This window comes from Strongylocentrotus purpuratus, unplaced genomic scaffold (genome assembly GCF_000002235.5).
Source record: "Strongylocentrotus purpuratus isolate Spur 01 unplaced genomic scaffold, Spur_5.0 spur5_scaffold_6, whole genome shotgun sequence".
Classification (NCBI taxonomy): domain Eukaryota; kingdom Metazoa; phylum Echinodermata; class Echinoidea; order Camarodonta; family Strongylocentrotidae; genus Strongylocentrotus; species Strongylocentrotus purpuratus.
This window is the reverse complement of record NW_022145612.1, coordinates 29,044,343-29,060,164: the sequence shown is the minus strand read 5'-3', so window position 1 is coordinate 29,060,164 and position 15,822 is coordinate 29,044,343. Positions and strand designations below refer to the sequence as shown.

Genomic DNA, 15,822 nt, shown 5'->3' with positions numbered 1-15,822 from the left:
TCGACAATCAGTATCTAAATACAAATTTATAATACTTAAAAAAAAGGAAGGAACTAAGGATGTCAGGATAGTTTTATTCAAGTTAAAAAACTTTCTCTGAAGTCATATTTGCATACATCATGTCTGGAATAACAAAAAAATTGCCTTGCATAAAACCCATTTGATATTCATTTCTGCAAAATTTTCTCCACCTTATGTGGTTCCAATACTTTTTACGATTAAGGAGAAGAGGGTAAAACTTCATCATCATGAAGCTTGCAAGATTTCAAGATTCATACCAGCTATTCCCTTTCTTTAACATAATCTTAATCACCAAAAGGGTACCCATAGTATGTGACCATCATTGCTAGGCGTCAAGTAACGCCTGGCTGGAATGCTCCCCAGGAAGTGGAGATTGTACACACAGTGTGTGCAGGCAAGTATTGAATCCAATGAACGGGGTAATAGTATATCTGTAAAGCGCTTAGAGACATTGCAGATGTATTAAGCACTATATAAAAGCGGAATATTAAGTATTATCATTATTACTTCTGTAGTATAGTTACATTTTATTTACTAATGATCTATCTTAATCCATTGAAATAAAAGTAGAAGTTACTTCATTCACTCACAAGTTTCATAGGCATGTAAAAATATCTGGCCTCCGCTTCAAATCCTTTGAAATATATACCATTCCTTTATCTCCATATTGAAAGGCAACCAAATTTATATATATATTTTTTGTTTAACCTACAAAATTTTGAATGGTGAATATGGGATTCAAAATCGAATGTGTATTTCATGGCATACCAAATGATTTTGTCCAGAGAGGTGTTTGATTTGCAATTGAACTCTGTTCATGTCACAACTATCAAATCATGAATTAGCATCACAGAGAGGGCATTTCAAATAAACTCCACAAAACAATGGTATATATATATATATTATTAACTTGAATGAAAATGAAATTGAAATGAACTTTGAGACCTGAAAATGTTAATCTCAAGGTAACATGGAAAAATATAGATACTCTAATAGTAATAAGCAAAACAAAATCCTAAATCTTACACCAGTTTAATACCCCACACTGTGGAACAGATTTCTCTTACACAAGACTTGATCATACAATAAGATTTTAGTCTGATGTATTTCCAAGATCATCTTCCAAGAGTGATGAAAACTTATTGGCATCTGACCAGTCCTGTATAAAATGAAAAGGAAAATAAAACTGTCTACTAACCGTCAAAATATTTTATTTTAAAAAAAAATTGTATTCAGTCTGACTGAAGGCATATCTAGAGGACCACCCTCTGGACTATTATTGCTGGAACACAAAACCCCCTTCCCCCTTGGACAAGTACCCAGGAAATGAGGGAATTGTCTAAGGGTAGATATCCTCAAGATCTAGTTGGATGCCATTGTCCTAGGGGTGTGGGGGATCATGGCCCAGGGGTTGTAGCTGTCCTAGAGAATCATCTCAAGATCAATTTGCCCTCTCAGACAAAGAATCTATTACAATACCTATCCAAACAATAAAGGGGAACAGTACTGTGAACCAAAATATTCATATTTTCAGAGGCCTCTCAGACAACTGATCAGACTAGAGCTACATATGAATAATAAAACAGCCAGACACACCATACATGACTATTCTGCTTACGGATAAAGTTGGGTTCTGGTCATGCGATTGCATTGTGACAGAAACGGTGTGGAATCGATCACTTAGCATATGAGTACTCAACCTTCTTGTTAAAGGTACCATGTCCCATTTGCAGCCAACATCAAATTGTGTAGTAAATTGCAGGAATTATGAATATGTCACGTATGTCCTACCTGTGAAATTTAAACGTTAGCAGTGTCCTAATATTCAAATTATGCAAGGAAAACCTGTTTACTTTCTACACTTCACTGTTAGACACTAAAAGAGAGAAAATGAGACTTAACAGGCTGGGTTTAATTCTCCTTTGGTTCAAATTTAATTCTTTTTTTTCTTCAATAAAATTACAACTTCCTTATGGATAGCATAAACGTCAAAGAGGTTTGATACCACAATGACCGACTTACCCTAGCTTTGGGTTCCTCATACTTAGGCAGAGGACCTGGAGGCTTGTTCCTTTCACCATCAGTCCGAGCTCCTCCTCCTCCTCCTCTTCCTCCCCCTCGTTCACCACCTTCGGACATCAAAAGAAGCAAAGCATGTTAGAAGTTAACAGCAAATAGACATTCATTTGCATTGTAATATAATATCCTTCATAGAATATCTTGTGCATGGATCTGTCAAAAGCACTTCATACATACAAACATATTTGATAAGAACAACCCTTTTATAATTTTCAATTTTGGAAAATAGTTCTTAACTCTGCCATGAAGCTGCTTGATGATCTGACTTGAGGAATGAACCAAAAGAGGTATGAAAAACTTAACCAGAACAGTACAAAACTGTAGAATGTATTCCCAACATTCATATCAAAGAGATTTCTTTTTTTTTAATGGATACTTGAGGAGTACTATTGAACACTTTAAAAAATGGACGAGAGTGAGACTGTCTGACTTACCAGACCTAGGTGCCTGTCCTCTCCCACTTGGAGGTCCCCCTCTTGGAGGTCCCCCTCCTCTTCCCCTACCTCCTCCCCTAGGCCTACTATCGCCATCCCTCCATGCCCCTGTCTCACCATATGATCGATCCCCTGGACCATGTGAAGCTTTGCTGCCAGCAGAGCCAGCTGGAGGTGATGCTACCGTGTCACTGTGACTGCGCTTGGCCCATGCATTCTCCTGCCAAATAAAAATGATGCAAAAGAGTTTAACTGGGTGTTGTGGCGTGTGCCTGTAATCCAGCTAACAGTGGAAGTTACAAACTGATTCAGACGAGGACGCAGTTTCGAAACGGACTCATGTCTTTCAGGTGGTGACGTTTAAAGGTCGGTCCCCAGATGTATGTAATCTGATTGAAACACGTCTGTAAAAACCCAATACACACACCTTCTATTAAAAACATGCCTAAATTGTTAGCCGTTATTCATTCTGCTATATCTTAACTTAAAGATAAAGACCAGTTATGGTCATGCGATTACATTGTGAAAGAAACGTGGAATCGATCAGAAAAGGTTGATCATCTAGCATATAAAAATTATATAGATCAAAATGATAAGAAATTTGGTCCAGTCTTGGTAAAGTTACAAGCACTGTACACATAAAGATGTATATAGGACTACACCACACGTGCACGGTATCTATCAGGTCCAAATAGATATAATAATTTACCAAATATATCAATTAGTAGGCGGTTTCTCTGCAAAATTTATATCAGCACGTATTAGTCAAAACATATTCTTTCACATGATTGGTAATAAGACCTTCCATTTCATTTTTTGAGAGGTTTTTTTTCTCCAAAACTGGTCTTTACCTTTAAACAAAACAGAACAAAATATTTCTGTGAATATAACTGATACAAAAATATGGACAGGAAAATAGAAATGAAATTTGTAGGGTTGAGATTGAAATATGAATTTTCTTTTGCAGCGGTCTTTCCTTTGTACTGACAGATTTAGATCGATTTTTAGTTTCCATTTCTGCTTTTGTGGCTAGATCAATAATTTCCATTATACCACACATCCAGAACATACATATAGATATATATTATTCTTTTTTAAGACATTGGCATAAAAGAACATTCTCCTCAGTAGAAAAGAATAAACAAAGACAATATTTACATGGAAATAGTACCCTTTAATGGATACAGTCAAACTTGCTTAAGCGACCACCTGTATATAAAGACCACATTTTTGTTTTCCTTGAATAATGGCTTCTCTTTGAAATATGTACTAAAGGAACCTGTACATGAAGACCACCTGCACAGAAAAACCATTAGTCTTGCCTCCCTTGAGTGGTCTTTCTAAACAGGCTTCACTGTACCAGATTATCACATACTCTTCTAACTTACCTTGGGAGGTGGGGCTGGTATTAACTTGACATCTTCTTGTCTTGGTGAGGTAGGTGTCTTGGGTGGAGGTGGAGATGTCGGAGTAGGAGAGACGGGTGCCTGGTCATCCTTATGGAACACTTCTTCATCGTTGGACCTCTCACTTTCTCTTCTCATTATTACTACAGAATGAACCATCAAACAAATAACCCAAATGAATTGTTGCAGCCAGGAAAAAGGCAAATGTCTATACCAAAAATAATACAATTGCGAAAAAATCCAATCGCGGGATAATAATACACCAAGAACATAAATCAGTTACTTCCTACTGGAAAAATGCAATACATGAAATAAATATTTCAATTATCGTGTATTTCACTACATATATTCTTTAGACCATTTGGGATAATAATACAACAAGCTAGATGGAACTGTGACTGCGTGCATTACCATGATCGACTTTGTGGCTAGGCGGAATAAAAGCACAATAAAAATCAACAGCCATGGCAGTGCTTTCAATCATCTCTGAGAATACTCTTTTCCCAAACACAAATGGGTTACAACAAATAAACTATTTTCCAACAAAAGAACCTTAGCCCCATGCCTTATGACACCCCAAGTAAAGAGTAGACTTTCTGGCACTTTTTTTAAATTTTATATTTGACCATACAAATTTGAATGGGTTGGTCTCATTTAATCGATTCACAAAGAGCAGTGAACATGTATGTCCTTGTAAATACAAACAGATTTTTTTGTTAATGCAAATTTGCTGACAAACTGCATGTGGAAAAGCTCTTAAATTGAAGCTACTGCAATTTCTTAGGTGCTTATATATTCTAATGACTTCTTAGATGCTTATATATTCTAATGACTTTTTAGATGCTTATATATTCTAATGATCTGCAACTCTTGAAAGATTTACTCTCACCTGGTCTGGGACCACCTCTTCCTGAGCCAGAGCTACTGTGACGAGTTCTTCCTTCCCTCCCTTCGGATCTCTCACTGTCTCTCCTTACACGGGCATTGGTATGCTCTGGGCTGTAAGGGAACAATCAAACATATCATTAACTTCATCACTCTATATATTCCAATGATTAAAACATGAGAAGTTGAAATTACTTTTAGATCCTTCGGAACAACACTTCCAATATTAACATGCCCATTCTAGACAAAGTGGTCTAACAACAGCTATTTAGCTGCGATTGTTTTGTTGAGGTTGAAATGTTGCTAAGTAATGGAATTACATGAAAATCTAAAAACATCTTCTTTACATTTTTAAACGAGTAGTGACAATTTGTAATGGTAGATTTGGGGGGGGGGGGGGGGGTTAAAAATAAACGCTTAGGCCCGAATTCACAAAGGAGGTTTGGCAACAAACCTAGGTTTATGTGCGTCATATGACGCATTTCAATGTGTTTCCAACCAAGGTTTGTACAACCTAGGTTTGTCGACAAACCTCCTTTGTGAATTCGGGCCTTAGAGTTTTATGTTGATATTGATCTTACCCTTCCTTCCTTGAGATGTCTTTCTCCATATTCTGTGTCACTCTCTGTTGCTCATACTGTCTCTTCTCCCTCTCGAGCCTCTCTGCAATCTCCCTCTCCTTGGTAGCAGTGTCTACTGGCTTGGCCCCTCCAAAGATGGAGGAAGCACTGGCGGCCTTGGCAGGATTCTTCTCTATTGGTTGTGTTCTCTTCGTTAGTACCAGCTTCTTCCGCTCACGAGGTGGTTCTCCAGGTCCTATGGACGACACAAATAAGTACAATAACGAATTAATATAGTGGTGGTGGTTATCTCACCTGACTTCTAACAGTACTAAGAAAGCATAAATGCTCATTAGTAAGCGACCAGAGGACCAACGGCTTTAGGTCCTCTCCAAGAGACCTGGTAACGAGGATTAATGCCTTACCAAAGGGCACTGTACCTGGGTCACCGGATAACGAAACCACTGCTCTACCAACTGAGCTATCACTTGAATACTCCCCATTTCCAAACGTAAATCCATTGAACATGGCATCGACACAATCGGCGCACAGAAATTAATAAATAATGAGACCTATTCGTAAATTTGTGAAGACCAAACGTATTACCTTAACACAACTGGCACCCAAAGCATGGTGGACATAGGCATTTGTATGAAAGCAAAATCCTTGCAAGTTTTCACAGGGGTCCAAATTTAATACTTTCATGCCTCTGTGAAAACACCTGTCATTTCCAATAAATGTTTCATGTTATGAAATTTCCTGGTTATACACCACACAACAATCCACTGTCAAATATCACAATAGACAGGCTGGATACCTCCAGGTATTCAAGAACATTTGGCATAACCTTAAACACACCACTACAGATTCCATACAATGAATTTGCCATCCAAAGCTATATTACCTCTTTCAGAAGCAGGTGCATAGTCTTCATCACCTCCTCTCCTTGCAGGAGCAGGAGCGCCTTCCTCACTCTTTCTCCAGTCATCTAGAAAGAGTATTTACATATCATTAGTTCCTTGTCTGACAAAATAATGAACTTGAGATACGTGATCTTAAAATTGCACTGCACATTATAACTACTTGATTGATTCAAACTTGATTATGTCTGACAAAGAGTTCTTTTCTTGGATGGACGAATAGTGCTGAGAAAAGTAACGAGGTTTGGGGTTTTTGGTTCCAATATTCTTTCAATTTCCACCTGGAAGTACATCAAAGTATTCTGCTCACTAGAAAAGTGTTTTCATAGCAATGCTCTAATATTCTAACTACCTTCATGCCACACATTTGTGTAGTCCCATATACCCATACTTGTATGCAATGTTTTTTTACTCTCTGTAATTCAATAACAATAGTGGGTTCTTACAGCATACCGGTACATGTTTGGTATGTTGCCACTCCTGGTGCTCCAATGTTACTACCCGGCCTTGGCATGATTCATTCAATTTATTATCAATTCTTTGATTCCAAAGCCTCTCTCTACAAATTGTCCTCCTAATGACTGCATAATCAAACATTCACAATACATTTCTACCACCTTGCACAATACATTTGCATGACCAGTACTGAATACTACCCTTCATATACAACAATGTATCTTTTATAAATGTAATGCTTCCTCAATCACAGATCGATCAATCGATCTTATTTACTGGGTGTAAGCCACAAATATCGTCGCCTGGCTGGCAGAAGGGCGTTAGCTCGACTTTCAGGTCAATAATGAAACTTTAGGCAGAAGGGCGTTAGCACTTAATCGCCTATAAAACTGACTCATTTCCGAGAAAAAAATAGTGGCCGTGTTCTACTACAGCATTTCTATTAGTCTTTTATGTTTTAAACCAATTTTCGGGACAGAAAGCAGTTTAAATATAAAACAAATCTTTAAATGTGAATAATTTGAAAAGTAGTTTTCGAGTCGCTCGCACGCTAACGCCCTTCTGCCACCTGGCCGACGATATGTTTAAACAATGTATCTGTAACCATTGCTGTCTGACTTTGCAACTGTTAGCTGACTTGAATCTGAGATGGTTAGATTTTTTTTTTTTAAGAGAGACAACAAAGCTTAATTCACCTCTTCCTTCATCTTTGTTGTCATATCCTCCTCTGCTTTGGCCGTATCCTCCTCTATCGGGACCTCCGCGATCGGGACCACCTCGCTCAGGACCACCTCTCTCATAGCCCCTGTCCGGTCCGCCTCTATCGTATCCTCTGTCTGGTCCTCCTCCCCTGTCGAATCTCTCAGGGCCTCTGTCACTCCGCCTGTCATAACCACCCCCACCGGAACCTTCCTCAGATCCAACACCTCCACCACCGCCGCCACGATCACGATTCCACTCTCTACCAAAGCCACCATCACCCCTGTCTCGGTCATAGTTCCTCTCATACCCTCCTCCGCCTCCTCCGCCTCCACGATCATAGTTCCTTTCAAAACCACCTCCTCCTCCTCCTCCTCCACGATCCCTGCTAAAGCCCCTATCACCGTCGTATCCCCTGTTACCAAAGGATCCACCGCCCCTGTCTGGGGTATCCGTGCCTCCTCTATCTCGCCATCTATCTCTATCGCTCTCGCTAGGCTTGCTAGAGCTACCGTACCTATCTCCACCTGCAAAGGGAAGACAGAAAACCATTTCAATCAATTCATGATAAACTACTTTCTGAGCACTAGTTTAACAAATCATATGTCACTTCATTCTTATGAAACCCAAGATTCATTTCATATCAGCTTCAATTCCACTAACACGTTATATGTGCATATCCATTCAAGGCTTGAAAGTTGGAGTCAATTTAGTAAATGAACTCAACGCATGTCAATATTTAGTTCAGTTAAAATGAAGAGGGAAAAAATATTTCTTTTCAAGTATATAATATAAATTTTAAATTTGCGATTCTCTGTTCAATCCTCTTCTGTACACTCAATTTAAATAAAGCAGAAGTGAATGGGAGTGCAGAATTATCCATCTACAGGGTGTTCTTTTTTCTTTATCATTCGAAACAAAAAATGCCTCACATGCATACAGTCTTCAACTACACTGTAATATGTACTGTTTTAGAGTCCTACTTGCACAGGCAATGACTACACTTCAATCAGTTTCCAATGGAGTCCCTCATGAGAGCAACGCAGCTGGATGACATGGTGCCTGTCTTCACCAGCTCAGCTATTTCTGATTTGGGAAATAATGCTGAAGTTACAAATCGCGTTTTCATCAGCTCGAGACTCGACCTCTTCACACGAAACTCAAGCTCGAGAAATTAGCTCAAGATATTTTGCTCAGCGTTCATGCATAGTGCAGAGTCTTCGGGCTGGTGAAGTCGCATCGGACGAATAGCGGGATGTTTTTCAAACTAGCCCAAGATATCTTGGGATGATTATCTCGACCAAATATCCTGCTAATTGCAACTTCGGGCTGATGAAGACGCAAATAAACTCGATAATTTGCGATCGGGATAGTTAAAATAGCGGGAAATTTGGCAATCTCGAGCCGATGAGGACAGGCCTATGGTATCAATTGAATAAATAGCACTGATCTTTGCTGCGTACCTTGACCTCCTCCCTGACCTCCCTGGTTCCATTCACCTCCTCCACCTCTATTTGTGTCAGCACCCCTCCTCCAATCACCAGGCGTCTTGTCAAATCCTCTGTCACCACCTCTTCCATCTACAAGTACATGGAAGCAAAAGATAAAATTAAGAGTTATAAACCATGGTATTGAATGAAATATGGATATTCTGTTTTTAATTTATTGAAATTTATGAATATCCAGCATAACAAATGAGAATCAATTCTGAAGCCTTAAACGTACTATGTCCCTTTTGCAGGCCAAACAAATGTTAAGGTTAAATTCCAAAGGCATTTGAAAGATAATACTAATTTAGAACTTCCCTAAAAAAGGGGGGCTTGAAAATGTCTTTAAGTGGGAAAATAACGACTATTAGTTGTCGAATAGACTTCGGAGCTATAGAGCTAGTAAGTAATAGTCTGATTTTCAGACCATTGTACCGGTCTTACGTTTTATGCTGCGCAAAGATTCAATCAGTTTAATTTTGGCCATTACAAGTAGTGGGTTATTGATGTGACAAATGCTCATGTACCTTTACAGCTCATTTTATGTATGTTATTATCAAAGAAGAAAAAAGCCAGTCAGTCACTCAATAGTGTCTGACAGTGAAGTCTAGCAAGTAAACGGGTTTCCTTGCATAATTTGAATATGAGGACACTGCTAACGTTTAAATTTCACAGAAAGGACATACATGACATATTCATAATTCCTGCAAAGTTCAACATAATTTGATGTTGGCTGCAAAAGGGACATAGTATCTTTAATGTAAACATTTCACAGAGATCCAATATACATACATGCTAAAAGATTGTGTATACGTCTACGAGTTACTGAATTTTGTTTACATGCATACATGATTATCACAACTAACTTGAAACTTTAGGACAATGTCAACACTGCAATGTCCGTACAATCAACAAAACACTTTCAGTGAGAACATAAAAATCAACACAATTCACCATACATTTATGATTTAGCTCAATAGATAAGCAGCTAATCCTTCTGATAATATGAAATAAACTAAATAAACTGTCTAGAATTTAAACAAATATCTCTCGACTTCACATATATTGATCCATAATATTAAAAAAAACATACCTGTTTGTGCTTGACTGGCTAGATCAACACGAATCCGTCTGTTTTTCAATTGCTGTGAAAGGAAATTTAATGAAAATAACTCCTCATCTCGCAATAACAATCATAGTGAATTCATAAAAATCAACAAATATTCTTTAACAAATATTTTTTTTTTTTTCTTTTTAAATGCAACTGAAACCAGACTATCAACTTGCTATTCGGGGAATTATTTTTAGGACCATCAATTTCAGTTCAATTCAATTTTATTTATCTATAATCCAACAATGTTAAAACACATATATAATAGTCATAAATACTCTGCCAATAAGGCATGATTTTTAGGTTACTGTACTGTTCAGGTGGTCAAGAGCACCTCTGCAATCAATATCCTTGCCCTGGGGAAGACAAATACTTAATGAACATCATGTAATCAAATTAAAGCTAGTTATAAAAAACCGACTTGCATCTACTGCAAATAGAAATCCACTCACTGTGTTATTGAGGGCGAGGGCTTTGTACAATGAATCCATGTCTTCAACCTCTGCATATCCAAAGCCTTTGGGACGCGCACTATCTCCCTCTGTAGGCAACCTTACATCGCTCACCTGAGCATCAAGAGAAACATAAAAGCATAATAACAGAGAGAGCTAACAACAATACTAGTAACTACTACTATATTCCACAATTAAACAAATGAAGAATATAAATATGGAAATTCCCTTGCTGCAAAAGACATATTCAGTTGTGAACAGATAATTTTTTATATTTACATGTAATAATACAGTGGCAGTAACAAGTACATTACAGTACTCGTGGGTTTCAACAGACATAAAATACTGAAAGACTAGATATGCCTACATTATGAAAATCATTTATCCGGTACAATTGAAACATTCATCTGATACATAATACATTCAAATGGAAAAAAAATAAGTGTTAAAGAGAAATCCAACCCAAATAGACAACTACTCTAAAAGAAAGCAGAAAAATCAGAGAAGCAGACTGAAGAAAGTGTCAATTAGATCTGACTAAATATAAGAAAGTTATGAATTTTTTAAAGTTATAATCACTATACGAATGGGCACTTCAAATTGGCTGAAGCTGTAATGTCAATGAGATGTACTGCCGGACTACTTTCCTATCTCTTCCAACATACAAAATGACTAAAATTTAAATTTTCCAAAAAATTATTTCTCACGACAGTCTATTCTTGTTATCTTTAATTTACTACCAACTTCAAATTTGCATATACTTGGTGATGTCATATTTCACACACTCATAACTTCCATACCATTGGTACAATTCATTTCAAACTTTTGACCTCTGTTTCGGTAATTTTTCTGCTTTCATACAAATCAACTTATTATAAGGGTTGGATTATGTTTTAATTTAAAAAAGAAAATAATATTCTGGTAGATAACACTAACATTACAGGTGGCTGCAACGAGAAACTTCTCGATATCGTCGGTTTCGCAGTCGAAAGGTAAGTTGCCCAGGTAGATGGTGTAAGGTGGATTCGGGGGAAGCTTGTCCTTGTCTATCTCCACTTGCTGGGCACTCTTTGGTGCGGTAGGCAGAGAGATACGGTCTGGCATGCCGGCCGAACTGGAATCTGCCCATGAGGTCTGGGCGTTGTCTGTCAAAAGTAAAAGCAACCTAGATTAAACAAGAGTTGGTCACATGGTCGCATCTAAGGTTCTCTTTAGATTCGGACTCGAGTTCAGGTTTATGTTGAGCCTTTGAGAAGGTAATGTTGAAGGGCAAGACATAAAATCATGAGATCTCAGTCTCACTGATACACCTCTGAATGCATACATTTAGCACAAAGCCAAATTTACATACATTTCTAATGCTTCCTATGACCACAATATACATCCTGCGATTTCTTTCCACTTCTAAACTCATAGCAGTAGCAATCATGAGCATTATCAATGAAAATGCAACATCCTTTCTAGATTCTCATGACTGGATTTTGTAGAACAGATATAGATGACAGAATATTGGAAACACTACCAAAACCCACGTTAATATTTGCAATAAACTGTGAGGAATAATTTGGTGATGGTTGCAGCAGATACTTACAATCTCCATCTGCAGTCTCTGATTCCTCTGCCCATGATGATTTTGAAGCAAAAACAAAGCTGGTACCAGGAGCAGGAGAATTATCACCTGTTGACAGGAACTCGTTCAGATTCAGAGTCTTCCCCTTCTTCTTACCCTTCTTCTTTCCTGAAACAACAAAACACAAAAAATTCAACATTTAATGGTTTCTAATATGAAAGAAAGGGTGTTACTGCCGAGATAGCTTACGCCACTTTAGTACCAAATAAGCACTAAAGTAATTTTGTTTAAACTCTTTAAATATCATTCCAGCATTATTTATTAACAGTTTTGTTTATTTTGTACTTCGCCTGAGAGATCGCTACTTGCTAGACATATGAATGTACAATTCGGGGAATGGGAATAAAGTCTTGTTATTCTGTAGTCTGTACTAGGCCTGAGTAGAAACTGTTCCCTACATCTAGGCTCTTAGGTTAACATAACCCATGGTTTAAATTTAGCCTAAAATAAGCATGATACAGTCAGAGGTCCAATATTACATGTAGATGCACGCAAGGCAAAGTACGCTTAATTTTGGCTAATTTTAAACCCTGGGTTAAATTTAAACCTCCTTTGTGAATTTGGGCCATAAAGTCTAATACAGTATTTCTAGTTGGTTTGTACTTTGATGCCCATTGCTCCGATCAGTTCAGACTTTCATTTGTATGTACGACGGTGTAGGGCTGTAACCACGCACATCTAGCATGACAAACTTAACTCCCAATTTAAGCTTAGCCGCATAATACAAGCACATTGAAAAACGATTAAAAGGGACTTCGATGTCCTTTCAAGAGCTTGAATTTACTTTCCTTCATCATAATAATTTTGGTAAACCATTATTTTGTGGAAATTTGGACAATTGAAGCACATTATATTTTAATTTTAAACTTAGTAGCCTGATCAGCATTTTAATCTTGTGTGTGGTACTACTGTAAATTGCTCAGTCTTCAGCGAGTCATATTTTGACTTGTTTCTGAGAACCCTCGGTACTGCAAAGCATGACCCCTTTCTGCATTCCTTAATCTTAGAAACGATTATGTTGTAGCTGTCATTCTAAATTATTTTCCCGAAAAGTTTTTTTTTTTTCTTTCTTCAAGCAGTCTTCAAGCAGTCAACGTCTTTACCGTCCCATTATTAGTTCAGCAATTTAATCTAAACTGACTGGTCCCGCTGCTGCATACCAGTACTCTATGCTCTGCATAATTTATGGTGTGCAAGGAAAAAAATCCTGTTCAGGGACCGGGTTTCTCCCAATATCAATATGTTCAAGTCATCCCCCTCCCCCCCCCCCCCCCCCCCCCCCCGAGTTCTGCAAAACTTGTAATGACTCCTCATTATCACTTGAAAAATGCTGTGACAAGAAATCTACCACTTGCTATTTAAATGCAAAAGCAGGAAAGGGATGAGTGCAAAAAAAACAATAACAAAAAATTGACCTAGTTTGGGCAGTATGATAAAAGATTAATGATTTGTATGTTGTTAATTTTTGTTTTCCATTTAATTATGGAAATTAGAAGTGCATCATTTATCTTGATCATTAGAATGCCTTCTAGCAATTGAGCATTTTGGCAGATCTTTCTCTAGAAACCTTCCTAGATCCCCCGATAATGATGAAAATTCTGTATTTAGTTTTAACAATTATGATAAATAATTAAATATACTAGATATTACAAAAATAGAAAGGGCAAATGTTTTTGTCCATTCTCTGACTCTGCCACAGATTTCTTTTGGTGTATCTTTTTAAAATTTAATCTTTCATTGTATCATTCTTTTGGGGGAACATTCCATTTTTCAAGGACAAACCACTGTGTGGACTTGGTCTTGCAAGTAGCATGATCTTGCATAATGCTCCCCACTCCTGTTGTCTCATTGCGTGACTATAATATAAATTACAATGTCCATCTATTCTAGAGCATTTCAAGTCGAATCTATAGTATTAATGACTGTCATCCTAGTCCAAAATTGCAACAACTGACACCATCGGAGCAGCGAGCATGGGGATACACTGTGCAAAACAGTTTAAGTTAATAATTTGTTATTACGGTCGCTATTTTCATGCACACCTGCACCCCACCCCCGATACCATATGCAATTGTATTGTGCAGCAGTTTGCCGTAAATCCCGTGAGAAAGTGTATATCATAAGTCCTCGTTTTTAGGAAAAATACTTCAAAAAAGATAAGAAAATCGACACAAAACAGGTAAAAAATATATTGACTTTTAAATCATGACCATTATTTGAAAAGTTTAAGATTTAGTTGATTTTTGGTATGTTTTAGTGGGGTATCTCCACGCCAGAGTTATGGGTCAAAGTATGGATATGATTATGATTCTGAATTAGCCCCAAAAATTTAATTTATCACGACATCAGCCTCAATCTCGGGAAGAATCAGGAGGTGGGCATGTTTTCTGGAAAGGGCCTAAACTTAAGCACAGTGGCAGCTAGATCCAGTAAGATTGTAAACCATCAATACTGGTCAACTATAATTATAAACCATGGAAATAAGGCATGAATTTTTGTTCACGAATGTCTACTTCCATATGGTCGAACCTCAGCCTCGCTCTGCACTGCCGCCCTTCACGCTCACGACTACGCTACATGTGTACACACATGCCCACGTTTCTGATAATTCTCCCACACAAACGCCACCGAAAAAGCAGAGCGCGCCGTGAACTCCTAACACAGCTTGACACAAGTTCATTCATAAAATGCAGTCATAGAATCACAACCAATTCAACAGAAATCAAAAGAATAATTAATTCAAAGACTGTAATCAACTTCATATATCACATCAACAAAATGAGTAAACCAAAATAGTTTCTTGTAAGAAAAATATCGAGCGCTCACCAGAGGCCGCCATGTTGGTAGATATCGTGTGTTGGTAAAGAAAGTTAGAAGGTTATAAATTGGGGCACAAAGTATTGCCAATTTGCTTTGGTGGCCTTTGGTGGCCTTTTTATGTTTTAACTTCAGCCGAGTCGTTGTTCCAAAAAGGTTGGAATCTGATGATACTTTCCAACAATAAGAACTCCCACAGAAAGTGCTCTTTATGTAACAATAATCAGAGGTGGATTCAAGTTGTTCCAATGGGCCGGGGGGGGGGTCATTGCACAGATTTAGGTCACCCCCTGAAATACGGGTAGAAGTAACAAAAATTAAAAAAGGAGGGCATTTATATGCATGCCCATCCACCCCCCCCCCGACCCCCTGCCCACTGTTCATCTTTAATATCAGGTCATTGTACCATCCCAATCCCAACCCCAATCCCAATCTCTTTCACTCTCAAACGTTCATTCTCTTCTTCTCTCTCTCTCTCGGGCTCTCTCTCTCTCTCTCTCTCATCTCTCTCCCACAATCTTTTGAAATTACAAAGCTGGATAATAATTAATATGCATTTCATTAAAGTGCCAATTCTCTTTTTGTATCTCTCTCTATTCTCTCTATTTATATATATTTATATAAATATATATACATGTATATTATTTATACTGAGATATCTTTATATTTTTGTATATATATCTTATGCCATCTTATAAATTTACAAAATTGTGTATTCATTTAAATAAAATGATTTACTCAACAATTTCATCCATTATGATGTAAATCAGCATCACTGAAGTTGTTCTTTTGTTTGTTCTTTTTTATAACATGTTTCCTATGAACTATTTTCTCCCCCTTTTTTACTTCTTCTACCAGATGCAAT

The 15,822-nt window shown here is 37.6% G+C and overlaps 1 protein-coding gene across 2 annotated transcripts; it reads right to left on the bottom strand.

Annotated features, from left to right (window-relative positions):
• Window positions 1-716: 716 nt before the first annotated feature.
• LOC582313 (eukaryotic translation initiation factor 4B) lies at window positions 717-15,055 on the bottom strand. 2 transcript variants are annotated; one of them, XM_011665538.2, is made up of 14 exons: window positions 14,967-15,055; window positions 12,102-12,248; window positions 11,447-11,655; window positions 10,511-10,624; window positions 10,041-10,092; window positions 8,924-9,040; window positions 7,457-7,987; window positions 6,290-6,373; window positions 5,407-5,641; window positions 4,830-4,939; window positions 3,923-4,083; window positions 2,535-2,754; window positions 2,044-2,150; window positions 717-1,180 (listed from the first exon to the last, which is right to left on the bottom strand). In XM_011665538.2, the coding sequence occupies exons 1-14, from the start codon at window positions 14,977-14,979 to the stop codon at window positions 1,115-1,117; spliced, it is 2,166 nt and encodes a 721-aa protein (XP_011663840.1). In that variant the 5' UTR covers window positions 14,980-15,055; the 3' UTR covers window positions 717-1,114. The 2 variants fall into 2 exon arrangements, with proteins under 2 accessions (XP_011663840.1, XP_787362.3); XM_782269.5 differs by having other exon boundaries at window positions 2,652-2,754.
• Between the last annotated feature and the right edge of the window lie 767 nt (window positions 15,056-15,822).